General features: G+C 41.8%; 1 protein-coding gene across 3 annotated transcripts in view; it reads left to right on the top strand.

The window, feature by feature from the left end:
- The window catches only part of Ddx10 (DEAD-box helicase 10), a 341,323-nt gene that overhangs the window by 263,783 nt on the left and 50,529 nt on the right, over nt 1–27,011 (top strand). For 2 of the 3 annotated variants that reach the window (XM_074066769.1, XM_074066767.1), the window contains one exon: nt 1,383–2,169. The exons of the other annotated variant lie outside the window; for it this stretch is intronic. In XM_074066769.1, coding sequence (XP_073922870.1) covers nt 1,383–1,560 — 178 coding nt within the window. In that variant the 3' untranslated portion in view covers nt 1,561–2,169. Of the gene's footprint in view, nt 1–1,382; nt 2,170–27,011 lie in introns of those variants that run through there. 3 annotated transcript variants of the gene reach the window in all.

The following is a 27,011-nucleotide window of genomic DNA, read 5'->3' as shown; positions in this document are numbered from 1 at the left end:
TTGAGATGGGCATCTCACTAACTTTTTTGCCCACGATTAACTTCAAACCACAATCATTCTGATCACTGCTTCTCAAAAACAGCTGTGATTACAGGTGTGCACCACCATGCCCAATCCTCAAGGTAATTATTGATAGCTGAAGCCTTAGTATATCCATTATATAACTTGTTTCCTCCCTCCCTTCTTTCCTTCTTCTGTCCCTTTCCCTTTCTGTTTCCCTTTCCTTTCCTTTCCTTCCCCTCTCCCTCCCTCCCTCTGTGCTCTCTCCCTCCTTTCCCTTTTTGTCTTTCTTCCCTCCCTCTTTATAGTCTTTCTTGGTTGTTAAGTGGATTACTCTAGTTGTGTGTTTTGGTCCTTGCTTATATTTTAGATTTGTCAGTTAAAGGTTTTTTGCTTTGTGATTTCTGTGAGGCTTATAAAAATCTGTTCATTATAATGAGCTATTTTGAAATGGTAGAAACTGATTTTTTTTTAGCACCTATGCTTATAGTTTGGCTATTCTATTTGGAGTGTGGGAAGGGGTGGAGATATTGCTGGAGAACTTGGCCACCATGCCTTCCAGTTGAATCTTCTTGAGTGTGTTATCTTGAAATGTTTTGAAAATGTTGCTTTTCTTTGTCTTTTTTAGTATATCAAGTGATTTTCTTCCCCCTTCTGAAAATAGCTTTATTTGTATGTTCTATGTCCTGGGTATATGCAGAATACTGCAATAATATTTGGTTTCTTAAGACATTATATGCGTTTTAAGGGCTGGGGTCATGCTTCAAGTCATAGAGCATCTTCCTAGCAAGCATGAGGCCCTGAATTCAAGCTCCAGTACCTAAAAAAAAACCCCTATATATGCAGTTTAGATACCAATTTTTATGTATACCATTTATTTGTTGTCTTAAGTCATCTGTAACTTAGCATTTCAGGCTCTACTTTATTGCTTATCACAACTCAATGCAATGTATATTAGAGTGAGTAAGTTAGTACTTGGTATTTGATCTGTAACCCTACAACCTATTATCTAAAGGATGATCTAGAAATGGTTTGATGTGTCAGAACAATCACAGACTGGAGTCAGACATAGTTAAGGGACCTCTCAGTGTCTTCAAATTATGGATAACATACCTCATGCTTTCTAAGATTATCATAAGGATTGTATGGGACAGTGTATACACAGTATTCTGCACATGCCTGATACATGACGGGTCCTCTGTTCCCATCCAGTGATGGAAGATACCTAGGAATGACACATGTGTCCTGATGTTGTGGTTCATTCCTTCTCAGATAGTATCACTTTACCAAATATCTGTTCTGTAATTTTATCCATTTAAAGTGCTTGATTTCATACTAATGAGTTTATTCATAAAGTAAATCATTGGATTTGTTCCCACCAGTGATACCAAGAAGAAGCAAGGAATGAGGAAAAGGAACAATAGTGAAGCAGAAGATGTGGGACCAAGAAGTCATTGTAGAAAGAAGGCCAAGTGGGAAACCTTGAAACCTTTGGATACAGGCCTATCTTTAGCAGAAGACGAAGAGCTGGTGTTGCATCTCCTCAAAAGTCAAAACTAAGTAACTCTCTGTGCCTGTGTGCTTCTTGATACCTCTGGACATCATTATGTGAACAAGAAGTTGTAAACAATTAACTTTGGGGCACTTACATAACATGTGTCCCATTCCCAAAAGGACACGCTCTCCAGACAGGAGCTATTGTATCTCTGAGCCCCTTTCACAGGTTATCTTCTGAACCATCAAGAAATAAACTCAGTAAGGTTGGGTTATACAACTTCTTGATCTTGTTCTGTAGCATGTGCTGTGTTAGAATTTATCTATGAGTTCCTACCCCTTGTCATTGGAGATGCTTCCTTTGTTTTGTTTTTGCAGTGCTGGAGATTGAACCCAGGGCCTTGCATTTGCTAGGCAAGTGCTCTACCATTGAGTTACATTCCCATCCCCTGTTTCCTTTGTTTTACTGGCAAGTTCCAGGGCCCTTGTTTCATTGTTGGAAATTCCTGTCTTGGTTATAATGCAGAAGTTTCAGTGTTACTGTTAAAATGACTCAGAATTTTGATGTGTATGTCATGTCTCCAAAGAGGCAGAATATGATGGACCAGCATTGAGAAAGGAGGACTAGTTTTGAATTGAGATGATAAGTAATAAACATATTTCCTATAAAACAAAGTATTGTGTCCAGTGATATGAAAGTGCCCTTAAGAGAGGGTTCCTGAGATAAAAATGCATAGCCAGTTCCTGAAACAGGGAATCTTTCATATTATTAAGCTACCCTGCTCAAAAATAAAGCTTACCCTATTATTGGCTTAGTGAATTAATGAGCAGACAGTAATAAACCAAGAGAGTTTTTAAAGACCTATTGTAGCATACTGCTCTGTCACCTCTATATCTAGAAGATAGAATGATGGACATGATATTAATTGAAATGACAATAATGGGAGGGAGGGGGTAAATAGATGGGAAAGGAATTTGTGGTATATCTACCTGAGAAAATTTTTTAATTAGAGTTTCTTTTAGAGTCTTTTGGCTTTCAATACTTTCAAAGTATTGAAATGAACCAAGCCTTGTATGCACATATGAATAATAAAAGAAAAAAAAAAAAGAAATGCAAATCAAAACTACACTAAAATTCCATCTCACCTAAAAAAAAATACTTTCAAAGATCATAAATTTGCAAGAATATGTAAACTGAAGGTTTATCACTAAATTTTGTTCTGTTTTAGTTGTTTTTCCAGACACAAAAGAAATACAGGCATTTTACTCCCTACATGGAAACACTGAGTAAATATATTACAAGGCTTTTGGTTCATAAACTAGTTTGAATTGTATTCTATTTCTGAAATAGTGGATCTTAACTATTAAGGTTTTGGTTTGCTGATTTGGGGGGGTGAATTTTTTTTTCCTTTGGAGGTACTAGGATTTAACTCAGGGCCTCACACTTGCTAGACAGGTACTCTACCAGTTGAGCCACTCCTCCAGTCCTAGTTTGCTGATGTGAAAACCAGTAAAAATATCGAAGTAGTCCTAATGGAAAACTCAGGTAATAATGCATAGTAGATTGTATTTTGTTCAGTATTCATTCCAGCTCCCTCCCTCCCTTGGAGAAGTATAGTGTTAACACCCCACTGATGTTGAGCTTGTCCATATGACCTGCTTTTAGCCCATGAAATTTGGTGGTGGTTATAAGAGGTGTTTTCTATCAGCAATTCTACACTCCTTCAGTCTGGGCCCAAGGTTAGAAGAGAGGTAAAGCAGACTTAGGCCCCACAGTCACCTCTCAAATCTGTGGGATAGGAAACCTACTGAAACTTAGGGATGTCACGGTAATGCCTAACATACAATGTGAGAGCAGCTTATAATCAATGAAAGAGCCATCATTTGTTCAAAAAGTGTTAATAAATTCAAACTTTCATATGCCAGACCCTGTACTTGTGAGGAATACAAATAGTTCCCTTCCCTGCTCCTATATAGTGGAAGAGGGGCAGGTGGATAAAAAGCAAATTCACAATTCTATTGTACCATGAAAAGAGAAGATGGAAAGATGAAGATGGTTGTTTAAGTGAGGGAGCTATTGCTGGGGTGCAGGAAAGAGGGAAGACATAAGTGTAGTTGTGTAGCCTAGGACCCAGAGACTAATTCTTGCTACTTCACTGAGCCAAGAGGCCATTTGTCATGCTCACTGGTGTAAAATGATCTCTGAAATTACATAAATATCTGATAGATACACCCGGCAGTGAAAGCCTTTGGAGATCTGCCATCTCATAAGCTTCACATGGCATTTAGATTTGTTTGGGGGCTATAAAAAATGGATGTTTAATTAAATGTAATTAATTTTGTTATACAACATTTGAAATACCCTGAACATGAAAAGTCATCTCTGAGACTATCAGGATGCAGATGCTCTTGGTCGTTGGTGTTGTGGGTAAAGGAGAAAAGAACCTGCAACCAAGACTGGAAACCCTGTCTCAGACCTTTTAAGACCATTTTAACTAGACATGTACTCATGGTATGATTTTCTTCCACAGCCCCGGCTACTGATCAGATAAACTAGGCAGATATGTTTTAGATCATATTACCTAGTTCCTGCTGAATCAGGAATTGACACCTAATCCTTTATTTTAACTTATGAAGGACACTGGTACAAAAAGCTCTGCTCCAGTAGAACAAATTGGAGAAACAACATTCTTATTTTCAGAAACGGAAGTTTAGGTAGTGAGCAAGGCAAGAAGATTATGAGATAGACCAGGGAGCGTAATGATGGGTAAAAACGAAGCTCAAATTATGAGTTAGGCAAAACTGAAAGTAGAAAGTAAAACAAATGTAGGAAGAATAAAATGGTAAGGGACCCTGCAGCTCATGAGACCTGTGGCAGCTTGTGGAGAATAGTGAATTATGGTTAGGGATGACTGAGTACATCTCTGTGATCCCAACTGACCAGATAGTTCTTGTCTCCAAGAGGCTTGAAGACAAAAATTCTGGAATGTTCTAAATTTGATGAGGAGGGTCTTGAGGATACAAAGGGAGGCAAGATGGTGAGAGGCTAAAAAGAACAAAAGACCATTTTTACATTCTAGAATGTGTGCTAAAACCTGAACCCAAATCCAATCATGACCTAGGCACCATCCCATTCTTACCACCCCAAACAATCCACTAGTTCCAACCCCCAGGCAGGACCTGTTTTATCTTCCTGATCTCTGTTTTTGAAAAACGGCATTTTTGTTTGTTTAAAATAGCTATACAGGGTGTTTCATTGTGACAATTCCACATATATATGTATTACAATCTCAACTTCTTGAAACACTGACTACTTCTCTACTGGTTGTTCCTCTTGCTTTTGACTTCTGAACATTAGGGGCTTTCAGGGCTCAACCATTGGGCTTTTCTATTTACATTTCTTCCTGAGCCATCTCTTCCAGTCTGATGGCATAAGAACCATCTACACATTGATAACTCAAGTTTATGTCTCTATCCCAACTACTCTGCATTCCTGACTCACATCCATCTGTCCTTAACGGTTTGACCTAGATACCTAATAAGTATCTCAAAATTAGGATGTTCCAAGATGAACTTGGTTTTCCCTCAAATCTTATTCCACACATACTCTTTTTTCATTTTCATCCCTTTATCATTACCATTGCTTTGTTTTCTCAGGACAAAAGCCTTAAAGATATTCTTTATTTATCTCTCACGCATTTCACATCTAGTCCACTAGCAAATCCGCTTAGTTCTTCTTTTGAAATACCTCCAAAAGCCAACTTTTCACCATTTCCACTCTATTCTGCTCTCATTGCTTCTTCCTTCCTTCCCCACAAGCAGCCAAATAACCCTTTTAAATCACAAATTGGATCATGTGACACCTCATAATTAATGACACCCTATCTCACTCCAAATAAAATCTAGTGCCTTTTCTCATTTTATGTTACCTCTGACCTCAGATTCTATTTTCTCTTCACTCAGTCCTTTTCTGTTACACTGGACTCTGTTGTTGCATCTTCCTAGATTTCTTGGGATAGCCATACCACCTTGTAAGGAGCTTTCTCTGACAAGAAGCAACTTCTTTTGTCTTTGTTGTTCTTGTTGCTGTTTTGCAATTCTGGGGTTTGAACTTAAGGCCTCACACTTGCTAGGCAGGTGCTCTACCACTTGAGCCACTCCACCAGTCCTAAACAGCAACTTCTTAATCACCTCATCATTCTCTGTCCTTTTTCTTTCCTTACCCCATCTGCACTTACCCCATCTGACATTGCTTTTGTTTGTCTCCATTGTTCCCCTCCTCTCCTACCCTGCCAAGTAAAGTAGAGTCCAAAGAGTGTCTTCTTGATCATTGTCATGTCCCAGCTCCTAGTAAATGGCACATAGGAAACACTCAACAAATCCTAGGTGGATGAATATATGTATCTCACCAATTATACATCCAATTGTGTTACTGAGGTTTTCCTTTAAAAGGCATATAGCCCTGGTAGGAAAGAAACTTTTACTCATTCACACTAAAATTTATGCATGACAGCTCATTTTCTAATAGCTAAGTCAGGTGTTTGTATTGGAAGAAAAAAGTTGAACTTATAAAATAGAGTTGAGTGTAGAACTGGAAAAGACCTCAATACTGCTCTTGAGATCCAGCAACTTTTGAACATGGGGAGAGACTCAGGTGGCTACTATCCATTCCAGCCACCCCAACTGAGATGCTAAGCATGGAAAAGAAGCCATCTTAAATGATCCAGGCCCAGCCAAATTCCCAAACCAGTGTAGCCACATCAAGTACCGGTTGAACACATCAAGTCCACAAAATTGTGAGAAATGTCATCATGCAAGCCTCCGAGTTTGTTGTAGTTTGTTACGTAGCAATAGAGAACTTTCCACAATTTATTTATCCATTTTTCTATAGACATTTGAGATGTTTCCAGGTTGGGACTATTATGAATACAGCTGCCATAAACATTCATGTATGAACATAAAAACAAAAAACAAATATACAAATTAAACCAACTTCTGCATAAACTCCTACAAGAGACCTCACTTGATACATTACCAGTCAATCAATAACAAGAGTACTTGCTTTCTGTCTAACATAGGGGTATATTAGTTTATTTTATCTGATATTATAGGTGAGAGTAATATCTAGTATGATTTTAGCTTATAAAATTAATGAAATGGTTCCATTATTCTTTGCATTAAGACAAAGCCTATGGGTATGAATACCTTGAAAAGCACCTTTTGAGACCTCTTATCTGAGTTCCGCAGAAAATTGGACTATTTCCACCTATCTCAAAGAGTAGTTGCCTAACTCAGCTTAGGCTACTATAACAAAATGCCTTAGACTGGGTAATTTATAAACAAACCTTTTGCCTACAGGTTTCTCAGTCTGAGAAGACTGAGAAATCAAAGATAAAGGTGCTAGCTTATTCGGTGTCTAGTAAAGAAGATTTGTTCCTCATTCATGGCACCATCCATCTGTCACCTTTTATAAGGGATTGTGGAAGGGGATGCAAACATGCAGACTACAGCAGCAGTGCTGCCTTCCTGGGTCTGACTACCTGAGGCCTTGCTGATCCAAGCTTTTCTTTGTGGGTGGAAGATACTGCTCACAGGTCTTGCATTCTGTAGGAGTCAAAGGAGCATGAGTAGCAGACAGATTTGGGCTCAATGGCTATCTCTAGCATTTTGCAATTTAAAAGAATCTAGAAAAATATGTTTATTTCAACAGTCATCTCAATCTTGTGTTTAGAATTTAGTACTGTTTTATATCATTCATTTATTTGGTGCCATGGTTTGAATGTTTTTTCAGCAAGGGTTTATATGTTGGAGGTGTGGTCCTCAGTGTGGCAAGACCTTTAAGAAATGGGACCTCATGGGAGGCTATTGTGTCACTGGGGTGTGCCCATGGACTGGATTTGAGTAGTTAACAAGACTGAGTTACTTCTCCAAAGAGCAAGCTTTCATGAGAGCCCGACCCCTGAATTGCTTTCTGGCCTACTGTATGATGATACGATCTCTTGTTCCTGCACACACTCCCATCTTTGTGATATCATCCACTGTGTTTTCTTCCAGAGCCAAAACGATTCCAGTGCCATGTCCTTGAACTCTGAGAACTGTAAGCTTTTATTTAGAAAGCTCCTCCACCTCGGCATTTGTTTATAGTTACAAAAAACAGACTGATACATTTGGGGAGGAGGGATTGCACTACAGTCTTTTCAGTGATACATGCTGTCCAGGTCTTAATCCAACTACTTATTCAGAGCAAAATACCACCTCGTTTTTTGTGTTTGTTTGGTTTTGGTGGTATTGAGGTTTGAATTCAGGGAGCACTGTGCCACTTGAGCCAAGCCCTTAGCCCTAAATAGCACGTCCTTCAGTGCGTGCCTGCTCCCCAAGCTGCCCTCAGTTATACCCTTAGGATTGCCATGTACTTGGTCCAGTGCTGTGGGAGCAAGACTGGAGTAGACTCTTCTGTTTCCAACTCAATAGATAGATCCGTGACCTTGGTCAGTCATGCGGGGAAGTTTCCCAAGCCTATTTTGTTTTTGTATTTTAATTAACATATGTTTGCGATAGAAACTTTAAAATTGTGTAGTGTTACAAAAACAAAGAAAAGTCACCCATCATCGAATGTCCAAAGACAGCCATTGTTAGTCTAGTCATAAGCTGAATGAAGATGTTTCAGTCGATCGTGGACCACATATATGACAGTATGTGCCTAGGTGTATAGTAAGCCTTTCCATCTGGGCTTACGGGACGTATACTCTGTGATGTTCACACAGTGACAGAATCCCCTAATGATGCATTTCTCAGGACATACCTGCTCTATTAAGCAACACCTGATTGTATTTTGGTGTACAGCCATATATGTGGAAGAATCTGTGGAATCACACTGTTTTGCAAACTACTCTTTTTCTTACTGTTTGGTAGACATTACAACATAATTTTATTGTGTATTAAAATTTGATTACACAGTTCCTCTCCACACCCCCCAGTAGCTATGAACACACTTAGTACTCAGACCCAGATACTGGTTTCTAATTATCATTCTCAAATGAAAAGAATCACGGTTCCTTGGAGAATTGACTGATTCTAGGACTATGGTAAAAATATATTAGCCTGGACTATCTTAGCATGCCAGAAAAAAAGTGCTAGAAAACACAGACACCCCAAAAAGTGGGAGTATGCCAAAGATGTATGAGAGCCAACTGAAAAAGTTCCCAGGGGCCAAAGCTGAAGGAATTTGACAAGTAAATAAAGGAGTATTGAATTATGACCTAACGTTATCAAATAAGCATCCATGAGTCTGTGCTGATATAAATAGGTAACTAAATAAGTAAGGGAAAAGAGGCAAATCTCTTACACAGAAGAATTCAAATAATTCATGTAGATGCACCTTCATTCTTGAATTGTGAGCTGTGCATGGTGACTTTCTTCCAAAAAGTACAATAGAAAAAAAGAGCCTAGATGAGAGTAACTTTATAGTGCAAAAACCTGGCAAAAGGTAACTGCCATGTGATCCAGGTCAGTGTTAATGGTGGTAAGCCATGCATATATGTGGCCCTTTCTGATGTGATGCAAATTGCACTTTTCCTCAGTGGTCTTCTCAAACATACGTAACCCCAGTTTAATCATGGGAAGTCTAGCAGACAAATCCAAAACACCTGACCAGTACTCAAGATTTGCAAGATCACCGAAAGCAAAGAAAATTAAGTCAGACAAGTCACAAAATGTAATGTAGCATCCTTTGTGTAATCCTGAAACACAAAGAGAACTGCAGGTAAAAGGGAAGGAAATCTGAGTAAAGCATGGAGTTTAGTTAATGATTTATCAGTATTGATTCATTAATTGTGACAAATGTATCATACTAATGAACCAAGTTAGTAACAGGGGAAACTAGATAGGGGATATACACGAACTCTCTGTACTAGCTTCATAATGATTCTAGTAAGTCTAAAGTGGCTCTGAAACAAAAAGCTTATTTAGAAAGTGATGTGCAACAGATGCATCATATTTTATTTATTCTTTTATGATTGAACGTTTAAGTGATTTCTAAATTTTTGCTTTTGAACACATTTATGATGAATGTTCTTCCAAATAAATTTGTGTACACATCCATTATGGCTTTCTTCAGAATATGGGAAATTGTGGGTAACAGTTATGCATATTATAACTGTATTAAGGATTTTGATTCCAGATAGCTAATGAAGCACTTTCAATTGTAGAATAAGTTAATTTCAAATTATAGTCTAAGATGAAGGCTGCATACATTTGGAGAGGACTCTTAGCTGTTTTTCATGTCCAAGTCAGTCATATCAAATGTCATAAAGCATTTTTACTTACCAATTCCGTGACAAAGTCACTTCCAATGTCATGCCTGGGTTTAAGGTGTGTCTTGCATTGAGTGTCTGCAGCCCTTACAACAAATACATCAGAAGACTTCACTTCCACATGCTGAATGTCACCGCTCCCCCAACATAAAATAAAAACAAAAACAGTATTCCAGATCTCCAGAGACCCAGTGGACATGAACAGAGCCATCCTGAATTTTATTTTATTTATTTATTTATTTTCTTTTACTCATATGTGCATACAATGTTTGGGTCATTTCTCCCCCCTTCCTCCACCCTCTCCTTTACTCCCCTGTACCCACCCTCTCCCCCCCACGCCCTCACTACCAGACAGAAACTATTTTGCCCTTATTTCTAATTTTGTTGAAGAGAGAGTATAAGCAATAATAGGAAGGAACAAGGGTTTTTACTAGTTGAGATAAGGATAGCTATACAGAGAGTTGACTTGCATTGCTTTCCTGTGCATGTGTGTTACCTTCTAAATTAATTCTTCTCCAACTAACCTTTTCTCTAGTTCCTGGTTCCCTTCTCCTATTGGCCTCTGTCACTTTAAAGTATCTGCATTAGTTTCTCTGCATTGAGGGCAACAGATGCTATCTAGATTTTTGGGTGTCTTACCTATCCTCATACCTCCCAAGTGTTCTCTCCCTTTATCATGTGATCAAAGTCCAATCCCCTTGTTGTGTTTGCCGTTGATCTAATGTCCACATATGAGGGAGAACATACGATTTTTGGTCTTTTGGGCCAGGCTAACCTCACTCAGAATGATGTTCTCCAATTCCATCCATTTACTTGCGAATGATAAGATTTCATTCTTCTTCATGGCTGCATAAAATTCCATTGTGTATAAATACCACGTTTTCTTAATCCATTCATCAGTAGTGGGGTATCTTGGCTGTTTCCATAACTTGGCTATTGTGAATAGTGCTGCAATAAATATGGGTGTGCAGGTGCCTCTGGAGTAACCTGTGTCACATTCTTTTGGATATATCCCCAAGAGTGGTATTGCTGGATCATATGGTAGATCTATGTTTAGATTTTTAAGAAGCCTCCAAATTTTTTTCCAGAGTGGTTGTACTAGTTTGCATTCCCGCCAGCAGTGTGTAAGAGTTCCTTTTTCCCTGCATCTTTGCCAACACCTGTTGTTGGTGGTGTTGCTGATGATGGCTATTCTAACAGGGGTGAGGTGGAATCTTAGTGTGGTTTTAATTTGCATTTCCTTTATTGCTAGAGATGGTGAGCATTTTTTCATGTGTTTTTGGCCATTTGAATTTCTTCTTTTGAGAAAGTTCTGTTTAGTTCACTTGCCCATTTCTTTATTGGTTCATTAATTTTGGGAGAATTTCATTTTCTGAGTTCCTTATATATTCTGGTTTTCAGTCCTTTGTCTGATGTGTAGCTGGCAAATATTTTCTCCCACTCTGTGGGTGTTCTCTTCAGTTTAGAGAGCATTTCTTTTGTTGAGCAGAAGCTTTTTAGCTTTATGAAGTCCCATTTATCTATGCTATCTCTTAGTTGCTGAGCTGCTGATGTTCCATTGAAAAAGTCTTTGCCTATACCTATTAGTTCCAAAGTATTTTCTACTCTTTCCTGTACCAACTTTAGAGTTTGGGGTCTGATATTAAGATCCTTGATCCATTTTGAGTTAATATTGGTATAGGGTGATATACATGGATCTAGTTTCAGTTTTTTGCAGACTGCTAACCAGTTTTCCCAGCAGTTTTTGTTGAAGAGTCTGCTTTTTCTCCATCGTATATTTTTAGTGCCTTTGTCAAAGACAAGTTGGTTATAGCTGTGTGGCTTCATATCTGGTTCTCTATTCTGTTCCACTGGTCCTCATGTCTGTTTTTGTGTCAGTACCATGCTGTTTTTATTGCTATTACTTTGTGATGTAGTTTAAAGTTGGATATTGTGATACCTCCAGCATTGTTCTTTTTACTGAGTAGTGCCTTGGGTATTCATGGCCTCTTGTGTTTCCATATAAACTTAACTGTAGATTTTTCAATCTCTTTGATGAATGTCATTGGGATTTTTATGGGAATTGCATTAAACATGTAGATTGCTTATTGGTTTCTTTGGCATAGATTATCTTCGTTTTGTTGGAGTGTGGATCTGGGTATCTGATTTCTTCATTTCCCTCTGGTTCCTTACTTCTTTATTATTGGGGGCAAATGGTTTCCCTCTTTTTTCCATCTTCCCATCATTGCCCTTGCTTTGTTACTGTTCCTGTACTGTGTGTAATTCATTATTGTCTAGATTGTAATAATAACAATGGTGATATCTAGAATGGAAGGGTGAGAGGAGAGGGAAAGCAAAGAAGATAAAGAAAAAGGGGAAAAAAACAAAACAAACAAAAAAACCCCAACCAAACAAAATAAAAAAAAGAGCCAAAGAAATAAAGAGGGAGAGATAAGTAAGCTAAACAGGCATTAGAGAGACAGAGGATAATAATAATAATAATAAAACCCCAAGTTCAAATGCAATCAAGTTTCAGTCTCAATAATTTTGGTGTTAGTCCTTCAGCCTCCAGTCCTGAAGACTCCTCAGTGTCTGTGAAGTAGTTCTGTTGCTTTCTCATCAAAGGGGAAAAACCAAAAACACACAAAATATCCCAAGTTCAAATGCAATACAGTTTCAGTCATTCAGCATCTGGTGGTGTGGTCTCATCAAAGGAAGAGAAAAAGAAAAAAGGCAGTCTGGAGACAGCTTTGTGAATATCTATGTGAGGCTGCGGCTCACCTCCCTCCTACTGTCAGTCATCAGCTGCTGCAGGCTTTGTTAATTTAGAGTTCTCCTGGATGCATGTCCCTTTTGTTCTCTCCAGTATACAGCCCTATCTGCCTTTTGCAGTTGGTGTCTTTTTTTTATTATTATTTACAGTTCGTGTAGGGAGTGACCTTCCCCACCCTCCCGTGGAGCTTTCCTCAGGACAGCCACTGTTACAAGCTTTCCCCCTCCAAGGTTGCTGGGGTGGGGCGGGGGGTGGGGTGGGGTGGTCCGGCCACTCCTGCCTTCTCCAGCCGGCTTGTTTATTTACAGCTCTCATGAGGGATTGCCCCTCCCCTACTCTCTGGAGTTCAGGGTGCCCCATCCTCTTTGCTGTGTGTCTTTTTTTTTTTTTCAGCTGCTTGTTTATTATTCAGTTTGTTTTTTTCTCTTTTTTCCCTTGGTGGAGGTCAGTCTGTCCAGGGGCTATGCTGATCTGGCCCAGGGTTGTCTGTGGGACTACTGCGTGCCGCTTAGCTCGCCTGGTGGTCTGCTTCTCCCAGGCAGGGTAGGAGCTGGCGTCTGGTGGAGTGGGAGCCCTCCTGGTTTCTCCATTACCATGGAGTGGGGATGCTATGCACGGGCTGGGGGTGTGAAGGAGTTGGAGTTTTGCCTCTTCTCAGTGTTTTTTCCTGCCAGGCATATCTCCAGTGTCTCTCCGAGATTTTACTTTAGGTAGCACACTTTCTGCTTCCTCCCTCTAGTTGCCATCTTGGAAATACCACCATCCTGAATTTTATACGGCAGTCAGACTAAGAATTTGGTAGATTGCTGGTTCACAATGTGGGGTCCCAGGCCCCAGTAACATCAGTATCATCTGAAAACTTGTTAGGAATATAGATTCCCAGGCCTCATCCCAGAAATACTGAGATACATCTGGCCCAGTCACATGTGTATTTTTTTGAGAACTCTATACACTTTAAAATTTTTTGGCAAATTTATTGAAATGCAATTCACATATAGTATAATCCACCCACTTAACAGTATACAATTAAGTGGTTTTTAGTATATTCACAGATAGGTGAATAGATTTTAAAACATTTTCATCACTTCCAAAATAAATCCTATATCCTTCAGCTATTACCTCCTATTCCCCATTCCCTCCAGCCACACACAGTCATGAATCTACTTCCTGTCTCTATAGATTTGGCTTTTCTGCACTTTTCATATTATGAAGACATACAGTAAGAACCTTTTGTGTCTGGCCTCTTTCATTGAGCATAATGTTTTCAAGGTTCGTCCATGTGGTAGCATGTATTAGTATTTCATTCCTTTTTGTGTCTATGTAACATTGCATTATTTGGATCTACCACAGCTTATGACCTGTTCGTGAATTGTTGGACATTTAACCACTTTTTGGCTATTAGGCTTACTGCTGCCATGAGCATTTCTGGGTGGTATTCACAAGCCCTCCAGGGTTCCCAGTGCAGATGAGGGTAGGGGCAAGGACCAATAGGAAGTAGTATATTAAGAGATGACCGTTTAGGTGAGAAGTCAGTGTAGAGAGGATGAACCTAGGCAGCGGGATCTGATGCTTGTGGTCCATGGATGGATGTGGCTGTCACTGTAGAGATGCAGGGCAAAGCTGAGCTGAGGTGGTTGAAGGAAAGGAAGCCCTGGTTGTAATGGAGTGCTCACTCACAGACCTTTAGACACCCTTGCTAGTTGATCAGCTACTGGTCATTGTGTGCTGAAGGTCACCTGGGCTTTTAAATGCTCGAGCTGCTCAGAGGAAATGACACCCTTACACATTTCTACAGCTCTTGAGACTCTCTAATATGTTCTTTCTTCACTCTTTGCTGTCACATTAGTAATATCCTTAGGTACAGCTAAATATCTCCAGGTGAGGGCACTGGGAATAGTGTGTGTTATGGTTTAAAAGTCTCCACCAAAACTCAATTGAAATTTAATCCCCATTGTGAGGTATTAAGAGTTGGGACTAGGTGGGACCTTAAGAGGTGACTGGGGTTTGATTGCTCTGACCTTGTGAATGGAATAATCCATTTATGGATTAATAGATGGATTAATGTAACCCCACCCCCTGCCCCATCATACAATGCCACACACTGCCTCTGGACTGTGTAGAGTCTTCCCAGCAAGTAGGCCCTGGACTGTGGACCTTCAAAACTATGAGCCAAATAAACTTTTATTCTTTATTGGTATTGAGTTTTAGCTACAGCAAATGGACCAAAACCGAAGAGGTTAAATGACCTGCCTGAAGTCACACAGCAGGATGTGATAAAATTGGGAAAAATGGGATCTGAATCAGTTCCCCTACTCCTATGGCCCTGCAGCAGTGGCTCTGTCACCATAGGGGCTTTAAAAATCCTGAGCCCCAGAGATTTGAATTATTAGCTTCGAGATGGGGCTAAGTCATTAGTATTCTTTATAGACTACCTGGATGATTTTTTTTCCTATCTCTTTTTTTAATTTCTTTTATTCATATATGCATACAATGTTTGGGACATTTCTGCCCCCTTCATCCCGCCTTTCCTAGCTCTTAAAACTTTTCATTTTGAAATAATTTCAGACTTCAAAAAAGATGCAGAATAGTATAAAACAGACCTGTAGGTCCTTACCCCAGCTTTCCCGAATGGTAACATCTTATATAACCACAGTGTACTTATCAAAGCCAAGATATTAATACTAATACAATAGTATTCACCAATGTATGGATCTTAACTCAAATTGTATCAACTATAATTGATGAAAAGTTCTGGATAATTCTGAATAATTTTTTAAATTTCTTGCTTTTGGTTGTTCCATCTCCTTAGTGTACTTTAATAGCCTGGTGGTTTTAATGTGCATGCAGGGCTGAGAATTGCCAGGCTGGACACTGGCACTCTGCAGTTGGTATTCTATATGTAGACTTAATTGGCTATGTGGTGCATCTTTTTTCTTCCCATTCCCTAAAATGTAAGAGCTATGTCTGAAAATCCAGTGTATTTCTAAGCTATTGTTATCCTGCTGATGGGATGACTCATTTGAAGATGTCTGACTATTTTTATGAAGTGCCAGTTATATCTGCTGGGAGTAGAAAGGAGACTTAATTATCATCATAGCAAGGTCACTTACTGGCACCCAGGTGAAAATGGAAAATGATGCATTTTGGGGAGGGATGAGTTAAAGCATTTTCAAGTATTAACTCACAATTCAGTGGGCTCGGTCTTTGCCAAACAGAATTGCATTCTTTGGATGTGAAGGTCTCAAATGCAATTTAGATTTTAATTAGAGATGTGCTAGATCTTAATGTAGAAGAATTTATACAGGGAGGCCAAAGACACCAAACTGGAAAACATGTATTTGCTGCTGATGGTTTATTAAATTAAAACACGTCTCTTAACCTTTGGTCTTCACCCTACCTTGCAAAGAAAGATGAGTCACTGAAAAGTCAGCCTGCTGGTTACCCTGACTGACAGGCTGCTTGCTCTGGCTGGATGCTTCGCTCAGCAACATGTTAGGCTGGGTAGTGTGTAAGGTTTTTATTTTTATTTTCTCCTTCAGTTGAACTACTTTATCCAATTAGAATTTCCATCCTCATCTCTATGTTTATCTCCTGCTCTGGGTAAAAACGAACCCAAGTGTTTCTGCCATGTGCAAATTAGTATGGTACTGAAGGCCTCAGAGCTGAACAGAGATTATCTCCAGTGTGTAAAAATGTTATTAAATTTGAAACTGCCTCCCCATCACCGGTACTGGATTCCTTTAAGGCCACAGATGTTCACTGTCAGCAAGCACAACCTCTGCGAGGAGCAGCTTGGAAGCATTTAAACTGAATGACATCACATGTGTGTTTATAGCAGAAATCATATACATACATGCACCTGTGACCTTCAGCTTCACGAAAACGAACAGCTGGCTCCCATGGGGTTAGGCAGCTTGTGGCCTTGTGGTCTCTAAACTGGAGACTGTTATTCTCTGAGCTTTGGAACATGCAGCTTCTTTACCTAGAACACTCCTTTCACTCACTCATCCTCTTTTTCTGGCTCACTGCTGATACCTCAGTGCAGCTTTCCTGGAATTCCTCTTCCAGCCTAAGTTGGGAGTCTGTGTATTTGCACAGTACTCATGCTTATTTATATGTGCTGTTGTGTAAATAAGTGTTCCCTTGTCTGATTTCTTCATATTCTAGCACCTAGCCCAGTGCTTGATATATAGAAAGTACCTGCTATGGTTGTGTTTGAATGGATGAATGATGAGTGAGGGCTACTCATCCTTCATCAGCCCAACTGCTGCATCTGTTATCTCTTGTCCAGGCAACCGTTCTGAGAGGAGAGTATAGTCTTTTTTTCCCAAGTCTATGGATAAGGGAATAGGGTTAGAGGTTAAGTGACTCATTTCCACATTACTTTGAGCCAGGATTTAAACCTAGACTATCCAGTTCCAAAGCTGAGCCTCTTCAGTTTGTCACTGCCCCAGCTGAAGATCAGGTGCATTTGGCTGAGCTGCCAGTAGTTGACCACACTGGGACAGGGTGCTGGTCTGTAAGACCCTGAGGGCTATGCTCGCAAGCCTTGGTCCACCCTGGAAGGCTTTAATGGCAGAGAGTCAGGGTCCCCAGCCTGGGAAGACAGTGTGCCCTCCTTGGTGATGCCATGGACCATACCCAACTGTGCCCTGTTTGGTGGGAAGATGGCCTCATGGTGTCTACGAGGACAGGACAGCTACCTGGCCCTGTGCCTTGGACCTCAGAACTATGTGCAGCCTGGCCTCCCTCTGTGTGCTGAGGCAGTTAGTGGGTAGTCTGGCTCATCAGGAAGGACTTTGAGCCCCAATTCCTGCTTGGCTCCTAAACCTTAGCAGTCAGCCCCTGCTCCCCAAGTGCAAGGCCAGGCCAGCTCAGCCCAGCCATCTGCAGAACGGGAAGCTGCATGGCCTGAGGAGAAGGAGGTGAACTGGTGTTCATGTTGCCTATCTGAGAGTGAGCATTCCCACGGGGACAACAGCCTGCCAGGCCAAGGTCTGCTGCCTGCACCAAAAACCTCACCAACCCACTCACCAGATGAGTCATGTTCAGATCCAGCCTCCTTCCAGGCACATGCCTCTGAGTGTTCTGGAAGACAACACTGGACAGGTGACAGGATGGCTCTCTTTGTGTCTGGAAGTTCCCTGTGGGAGCCTGCTCCTGTTTCCTGGCTTTTCAGATGAACAGGCAATTCCATGTGGAAATATTCAGGCATTCTGAATGTTTCGAAGACTTGAGGCATATTTCTCAACAGAAAAGTCTTTGTTTCAATAAACTCATCTTCACCTCTTTTTTCTTGAGCCTGGTACATCTGACAAACAGAACTTGTATAATGGTGCTTCTGGCTTCAGCATGGACTGGGTTATTCACATTTCATTTCCTCTCCTCCCTGTTAGAATGTAATCCATATATACTAAGGCCTTTCTGGTACCACCAGTTCTTTGAAAGTAAAGAAAACCCTCCTACTTCTTATTTATAGGGAGGCTTTACAAGGACGTCTCCCTCACACTTTTTGGCCCCAGCTGACCAGCCCAGGGCAAGACGCACCCCAAGGCCTGTAAAATCCAGCTTGACCGATACAAGAGACAAAATGAACTATATCAATAACGGTCTCTTGCAAAGAGGTTTAGGATACGGAGCTGAGGGTGGTTGCAAAGCCAGAAGTTTGTAGAGTGGGACAGAGACTAGAGTAGCCACAGCAAGACACACATAAACTGGGACTGTGAGCAACGAGCAGCTCACACAGGTTGCAAGTTAGAAAGATGTGACAGTGGTCCGTTTTGTTTTCAACAGTAGTGTCTTACTTAAAGTCCCATGCTTTAAGAATCACGTTTTCCCCTTCCAATGTAAAAGTACTATAATCGCTGCCCCAGGATAACATCTGTGCTCCCCTGATGCCAGCAATGTTCTCTTAGCTGCAGGCCTCTTTTCAGTCACCCGTGTCCCCAGCTGAATACATTAGCACCTTCCTCAGTACTGAGGTGTCTGAAGTTGTCCAGAAGCAGCCCTGCCACTGCAGACTCACTGCGATGGTCTCTCTCGTGGACCTGTGGGCCCATGAGGAAGAAGGTGGCTGAGTGCCTTTGACCTGGAAGCAGGGACATGAAGCTGGGGGTGGGGTATGTTGTATGCATTCCTTTCACCACCTCCCAAATAACCACCATCTCAAATTCCTGAGGATATCTTCTGGAGTGTATATGGGATATTAGGAATCTGTAGGTCCTTCATAAAAGGACTAGGAGAAGAAGGATAAGAGGCCAAGAGCAAACTAAGTATTCAAAACTGATTCCTGGGTTTCAGAATGATTGCAGCTTATGCTGTGTAAAGAACAAACGTGAACAAAATCTTCAGTGAAGTTCACTAAATAAGGACAGTCCATAGCATTAGAAGAATTGGATAGAGTTGCTTTGATCCAACTTTCTGACTGTGGGACAACCTTAGAACAAAGAAAAGGCAACAAAGGACATCACCAAGGGGAACCCCTGTGCTTGGCTGACATGATGTCTCACCACTCCATGGGAGACAAATGCCTGGGTAGCTGTGAGGTGAGAGGAAAAGCTGCTTAAGACTTTGCTTCTACCCAGCCATTAAGTTTTTGCAGAGAGCTGATTGGAATCCCCAAAGGAGCTTGTATTCTGGTTTGGCTTTCTCTGTTTTGGAGAGGGTTATTGAGTTCTCAGAAAATGGAAATTAGCTCTATTGAGAGAGTCTCAAGAAGCTGCCTAAAAAAAAAAACAGGAATTATGGGTTTTTCTTGCCTTATACAGCTTTACTCCAGATCAGGGACAGCAGCTGTGTTAGTGGAATCTCTGCCCAGACACCTGGGAGGAGGGAGGCTGGCAAAGGCCCCTCAGGCTTCAAGTGCAGTGAGGACCAAGGCCTTGTGGTTTTTGAGGTGTTTGTTTTTTAAATACGCATATTGCATATTGATAATTAGGTAATAATTTCAAATACTACATTATAGTGTAGCAATAATTAGAAAACCAGTGTGCTTACATTGGCTTGCCATTTCTTGAGAATAACTTGGTGATTTATATCAAAAGCTGGGAATAATGTGTCTCCTTCACTCAGAAATTCTGCTTTCAGCAATTTTTACTAAAGAAATAATGAAAGATATGGAATTGTCTTCGTTTCATCCTTCACTTATAACAACAAACTGACAACAGCATAAATTTCCAAAGTTGAGTCATGAGTAAATTATGACAGATTCAATAGATTACTGTCCATCCATGAAAAATTCTGTTGTAAAAATACATTTCAGGTTTTTTCATTGTTGTTTGCTCATTTGTTTGTTTGTTGTGGTGCCGGGGGACTCTAACCCAGGGCCTCATGCATGCTAAACAAATACCTACCATTGACCTAACCCAGCCCCCTCCCAGATACTCTTGGCATGAAAAGATATTCATGGTATTGATGCGTTAAGAGGGCTCACCTGCAATAATAAAGACTGAACCCTTAAGTAATCACATTGTTTGATGAGATTACAAATCATTTTTCTTTTCTTCTTTCCTGTCTGTGTTTTATGACTTTTTCTCCCTGAGGGAGAAAAGAAAACCAAGCTGCCTAGTGACTATTTGTAAAAAGCAAGAGGCTTGATAACAATTGTTGGTGGTGTTGGAAGAACAACTGGATGACTATGTAGGAAGCAGAGGTGGGGAGTTCCCTGGTCAGGGAAGTTGGACAGAAGGGAGGGAGAAGGGGTCAGTATATGCAGCAAGTCCACTCCACAACCAGAGGACTCCTCTAAAACCAGATTGACACACCTCTTCTTAGAGCCCTGCAGAGGCTTTTCTTTGTTCTTTGGATGAGGTTTAAGTCCTTCACTTCAAGTGACAATAACTTTTGCAATATGGCCCCTGCCTACTTCAACAACCATATTGCTATACCATTCTCCAGCTTCTCTGCTTATATCTACTTTCATTTTCCTATTGCCACACTGGGGATGGAACCCAGGGCCTCATGCTAGGCAAGTAAGTATTCTACTGCTGAACTATATCCCCAGCTGATACCACCTTTTGAGTATGAATAAACTATCTCTCCCACCTTAGGCCCTTTGCACGTTCTGTTTTCTGCACTTAGAACAATTCTTGGATAACTCCTCCTTATTCTTCAAGATCTTTGAATGAACTTCAGTTCCTCACAGGGAGATTCCTATTTTCTCTCCACCAGTTAACATCATGCTGTATTATTTCCATAATTACCTATAAGGCATGTGACTGCTTAAGCCATAACATCTTTCTGACACAGTAACAGACCCTGAGGAGAAGGTCTGAATCTGTCCGCCTCACTGGATGCAGTGTTAAATGGCTTAAGAAAGCCTATGGGTTGTTTGGGCATGGTGTAATTATTTCAAATGAAGCACTTTAGAGGTAGGTGGGAGCTATCCTGGGGAAGGGCTAGCAGCCCAGGAAGAGAAACATTCCATGAAGAACGTTCAAGGTGAGTGAAGCGTTTTCTGGCCTTGAGGGAGAACCCTGTTTAGATGCTGAAAAAGCTAAGTACATAGGAATCAGATACTTCAGTAGGAGTAAAAATGAGTGTGTCTGACCTGTCTTCAGAGCATTCTTGGCCTCTGGGATATATTTGTATGCAGACATCATTTCCTATTTATAAACGTAGCCCAGAGGGGTTGTGGATAAGTGAGTGGACTGAAGGTCAAGGTGAATCTGTAGGGGTAAGAGAGAGGAGGACAAAAGATGGAACAGAAAGGTCTAATATTCAGTTTTTTGTACATCCACTTAGTGAATTTTTTTGACAACTTCCTGATGTGCCAGGCACTTAGGGGAGACATTGGGGTGGATGATAAATCTGGAAAATCAAAAGCTCAAGGTCTGTCAGAGAACAGATGAGAAAACAATTTGCCTCGGCCAGGCAGGAAATGGCATCATTGAAAGAGTGCATTAGAGCCAAACCCTCAAAAAGAAATTGGGGCTCCCAGTCAAAAAAAAAGGCAGGAAATGGGCATTCCAGAGAAGGGATTAACATAAACTTGAAAAATCCTGGAGTGTTTTGGCAATAAACAGGGAGAAGCTAATGTGCATTGTGAATCTAGGTTGGAAAGCAACAGCAATAATAATAAATCACCCACACTTAGCAGTTTACACTTATTGTGATAATCACAGCTTGAATGTGGCAGACCTGGGATTTTGAGCCAAGGCAGTGTGACTCCAGAGCCTACACTTTCAGGCCCAGGGCTATTCCACATTGTCAAGGAGACAGAGCGCCATGCTAAGCTCCTTGAAGGGAGGAAGGATTGGGAAAGACTTTATCATTTAGAAAATGACACATTCATACTCTGCTTTAGAAAGGCCATTCTGAGAGCTATGTGGAGATAGGCTGTGCACTGTGTCACGAGAGGGAGGAAACATGGAACAGTGCCCCACCATTGGGAAATGTCGTTAAATAAGCAAAACCTACAAGTGCCAGTTAGATGCTGGAGTTGTAACCATGGTGAGAATGAGTACGAGTTCTGAAGGAGTTTAGAGAAAGCTGGGCAAGCTAAGGAGAGGGGGGATAGGGGCATCCGTGAAGCTCTAGAGAAGATAGAGTTGATGAGTCCAAATTAAGAAGTCGTTGCCTCTTTGCAGTGGAGCAGCCCCATTTTTTGGCCCCAAATATACTAATTTGACTTGTCTGTCATTTCCCCACCCTCCCAATTTCATGACTATTCTGATCCTGACTGTGACCTTTTATGGGCTTTTTCAGATGTCCTCAGTTCAGATGGGGTCATACTAGAGTAGGGTAGAGTCTAAATTCAATGACTTGTTTCCTTATGAGAAGAGAAAAAGAGACACAGAGACTTAGGTACACAGGGAAATGGTCACGAAGGTAGAGACAGAGATTGGAGTGATGCATTTAAAAGCCAAGGAGGCCCAAGAATGTTGGCAACAACCATAAGCCAGTGTGGGGCAGGGAGGATCCTCGTCTGGGGCCCTCAGAGAGCATATGGCTGTGCTAATAGCTTGATTCTGGACTTCTGTGTTCCAGAACTATGAGAGGATACATTTCTGCTATTGTAAGACACCTACTTTTTTTGCAGTATCCTTGGGAAAACAACATACCAGGGAAGAAGCAAAACCAGAAGCCAAGATCCTGAACCCTCATTGCTGATTCTGAGGAAGTGCAGTCCACAGCCAGGTGTTTGAGGTTAACTGGGCTGAGACAGCATGGTTAAAGGCTTGGACTCTGGGTTTTAAGCCCCTGCTCTACCGCTTACTCTCTGGACAACCATAAACAAGTAATTCAATTGCTTGTCTCAGATTTCTTAGATTTTCTCAGATTAATTGCCTATCTGCTATATGCAATTAACAGTAGTCCCACTTCATGGGACTGCTTTACAGATGAGTTGATACTTAAACATTTAGAGGAATGTCATTGTTACCATTACTGTTGTCAGTGGACTTGGGCTGGGGAATGATGTCCTAGACCTTCTAGGACTTACAGCTTCTTCTCCAACCAGCACCCCACACGCATGCTGTCAAACTTATGGCCATGGTGAGGAGGATTTCAAATTGGGGATGAGGTAGATTAAACATTCATGCAGATCTTGGGTCTAGGTGTTTGGGAGGAACCATTGGTGATTCAGATGGCACGGTGTCCCCGGGTCTGTGCACCAGGCCTGCTGCAAGATTGTTTGCTCCAGAAAAGTTGGAACTTGCCAAGCAATGCACAGAGGCTGCAGCTGCTGGATCCCATGAACTGACACCTCCAGGTCCTACAGGCCCATTTCAAATGCAAGGGTCTGGGAAGAACTCCAAAACATTTATTTGGAGTCTTTCTCCACAGGCCCCACAGGCCCCACAGGCCCCAGGATAGCAACTGCTGAGCACACCAAGTCTGAGTTTCATGCTGGCAGTGAGAAAGAGTTTAGAAGAAACTGGAAGTGTTCTCTGGGGTTCTCACCCTATTAGCCTGCTCTGGTTTCTTAGGACTCTTAGCTTCTCTAACTGGGGGCAGTCATCTCTTTTATGCTTCATGGTACTGTCTTATAGAATATAAATATAAGAACTGAGCCAAGCAGGGACCCAAAGATCACCTCTGCTTACCAAAATGAGGACTCTTCAGTCCTGTGTAGACTTGAGGCCAAATGGGACTTTTTTATTTTTGTGTTTTGCCCCACCTTGAAATCAGACTCTCCCATTATGGCAGATAAAGATGGCTACAAATCCTTTGACTTTCCTCCCTGTTACACATAGAATCTGTGTCCTCTACTCTTGAGTCATGTGGGATTAGCTGTTTTAACCAATAAAATATGGGCAGATAACACTGTACTGTCCCCTAACTGCTTCTTTTCCTGGTCTTTTGAATCACTTACTCTGAGAGCCCTGTGGATTGTGAGAAAACCATCTCCTCTGCTGTAGAAACTACACAGTGAGCACTGGGACTGTGGAGAGGAAGAGGCACCCATCTGAGCCTAGCCTTCCAGCCATCCCATCGTGGTACCGCATAGGAGTGAAGCTGTCTGGGACCCCCCAGACCCAGCTCCACCTCACTTCCCAATTGAGCTCACCCAAATTCCTGACCTTCAGAATTGTGATATCTTATTAAATAACTGTTACTTTAGGCCATTAACTTTTGGAATAGTTTGTTACTCAGCAGTAGATAATTGGAACACTCACCCAGCCCTGGATAGAGAGACCGGAGCACAAAGACTAGAGGGAGGGCATTCTCCAGTTGTGCTTAACAAAGTAAGGCTAGGGGCCCAAGGAGAGCACCCTGATCCCAGGTCAGCCATAACTTCATGCAGGTGTGGATCTGCCTCCTGCAAACAGGCCCAGTGGTTTTCAGTCTCTTACCACTTTCACTAATCAGATAATCCTTTCTGGGAAGGAGTAAGTAAAATATAGAGAAAGATCAAGTATGTGTTAGTCAGCCTTCTGTCACTGTGACAAAATACCTGAAGTACTTGACTTATAAGGCAGAAATGTTTACTTTGGCTTGCAGTTTCAGAGGTCCTGTTGCTTTGTTCATATAGCAGCATGGTTCACCAGGGCAGGAGCACACAGTGGAGGAGGCACCATCACTCATGTCAGTTGGGATGCAAAAGAGAAAGACAGGAAATGGCCTGGGTCCCAATACCCCTTTCAAGGGCACACCCAATGGCCTACCTTCCTCCAAGCAGGTCCCACCTCCTAAAGGTTTCACCACCTCCCAGTAGTGCCAGGGGCTGGCAGCCAAGCCTTTAACACTTGGGCTGTTGAGGGACATTTAAGATCCAAACTAGAGCACCAATTTAGGACTTGAGTGGTGGAAGTGTTTGCAGAAATTTCTTCTTTTATGAAAACCTGAGGGTGGAGGAGTAAATATCATATGCTCCCTGAAAACACACACACAGAGACAGATAGACACACACAGACACACACACACTCACAAATACAGGTTGTTTGGCTTGACTTTGCAAGGTAAAGACATTCTTTGAAACAGCGTGGTGACGCACACCTATAATCCCAGGTACTCAGGGAGTGGAGCTAGGAGGATCATGGTTCAAGGGTTCAAGGGCAGCTCAGGCAAAAGTTATCGAGAACTTATCTCAAAAACAAGCCCGGTGTGGTGGCATAGGCCTATTGTCCCAGCTACTTGGAAGGAGGATTGCATCTGATGCCAGCCCAGGCAAAAGTAGAAGACCCTAATGGAAAAAGCAGACTAAAAAAAGCAAAAGGACTGGCCCAAGTGGTAGAGCACTCACTGGGTAGATGTAAAACTCTGAGTTTAATCTCTGGTACTGAAAACAAACAAACAAGCAAGCAAAAAAACCCATACTTGGAACTGGTAAAGCACATCTGGCAAAATATCGTAGGATTTTCCCTTCTCAGTTGTCTTTAATTCAGAGCAGGTCAAGTCCCACTGTGTGCCCTTGGCACTTTTTATTTCCCCCATGGAGTCCCTATTATACTGTAATTAATTGTTATCGGAGTAACACCTGTGCCTCCCTGCCTTGTAAGCTCCGTAATGGTGGGGTTTGTTCTGCACTGAAGTCCTGAGGCCTGGTGCATGTTAGAGACTCAGTAAGTACTCAGTGGATACATGCATCAGTAGTGTGCAGGGTTCTGGTTTCACCTACCTCCAAGGTCTCTTCCTGTTCCTCAGCCTTCATGTGGAGGCCTTTCTGCAGGAGACCACTGGCCCTGCTCTGTGACCCACTTATAGGACTATGAGCCTGCCTTACTGTACTGTCGGTTGAATGTGTCAATATGGGTAGTTGGAACCTCTAAGCGCCATCTTCTCCTGGGAGGTGTCTGTGTCACCTAATAGCTGCTTGCTCCCTTTCTGAATGGTCCCTCTAGGAGGTGGTGGTCCTCCAAGAGTTCCTCAATCGATTAAATGACGAGAGAAAATCAACAAAAGCATTGTGTAAGAATCAATTAGTTAGGTGACATTTACCATTAAGAGTATTGTAAATGTTATTAGTTATCACACTAATAATAAATAATAAAGGTGTGAGATACACACCTTTTAGACCTGCAAACTTTATAATGAGCCATGTGAAACAAGCCGGGTGGCTGGCTTCAGAGAAGTGTCACTAGCTGGCTGTCAGTGCACTAAGCAACAGGACTAGGAGCTCTGGTGGAGGGTGGGACAGAGTGGGAAGCTGAGGTTTTAAACTTCACAGGACAACACTAGGTAATTTCCAAGTATTGACTGAAGCTCCCCCCCACCCCCTGTTCCTCTGTCACAGTCCTTTCAGGGCTTCTTGGTTAGGACACCTCCTTTTAGAGCCTGCTTCTTCTGGGCTCCAGTTTGCCTGACAATTCTGAACCCCCTCTCTACTTAGGTTGTCTCCTGCTTGTTTCCCACGCTAGGCCTTTCCACTGTTGTATCCCCTTTGAACAATGAGCCCTGCTTATACCTGATTCCCTGAGTCCTGCAAGGTGTCCATGACAGACACACATCAGGATGGCCCCTGTGGGCTCCCCAACAACACAGATGCCCCTTTGCAGGACAGTAAGGTCTGCACAGGCCTCAGAGAGACTTTCCTTGAGTTGCCTTTCCACCCTAGGACAAATAGATGCAAAGAGCCTGCTGATGTAATGGAGTCAGCTGCTGTCCCTGAGCAGGTGCTCCTGACTTAAGGAATATTAGTTCTTGGTTGGTGATGTCCTATATTACTTTAAGAATTTTCCCAAGGGCTAACTCAATACTGCAAGGTGATTTTTTTTTGGAGGCTTTTTTAATTTGTTTATTAAAGGGAGGGCTCCGACCTCTGTTCACCTATTTTTGCTCTTGGAAGGACTCCAGTGCTGTGATACTGCTGCCTGGCTTAGTAAGGCATCAAGCCCTCAGATTTCTGTCCCACTCTGTCCCTGCCTGCTGCCTCCCAGGGACTCTTGTCATTCAGACACCTACCTAACTCAGAAGAGCGCAGGTGAAGAGAGTACTGAGGAAATGGGGGTGAGGGCAGGAAGCCATGTGTTTTCTCTGTGGTCGCAGGGTGGACAGTGAATGCTTATTCTGCC

The sequence above is a fragment of the Castor canadensis genome, chromosome 2 (genome assembly GCF_047511655.1).
Source record: "Castor canadensis chromosome 2, mCasCan1.hap1v2, whole genome shotgun sequence".
NCBI lineage: Eukaryota > Metazoa > Chordata > Mammalia > Rodentia > Castoridae > Castor > Castor canadensis.
This window is presented reverse-complemented; position numbering and strand designations above follow the sequence as displayed.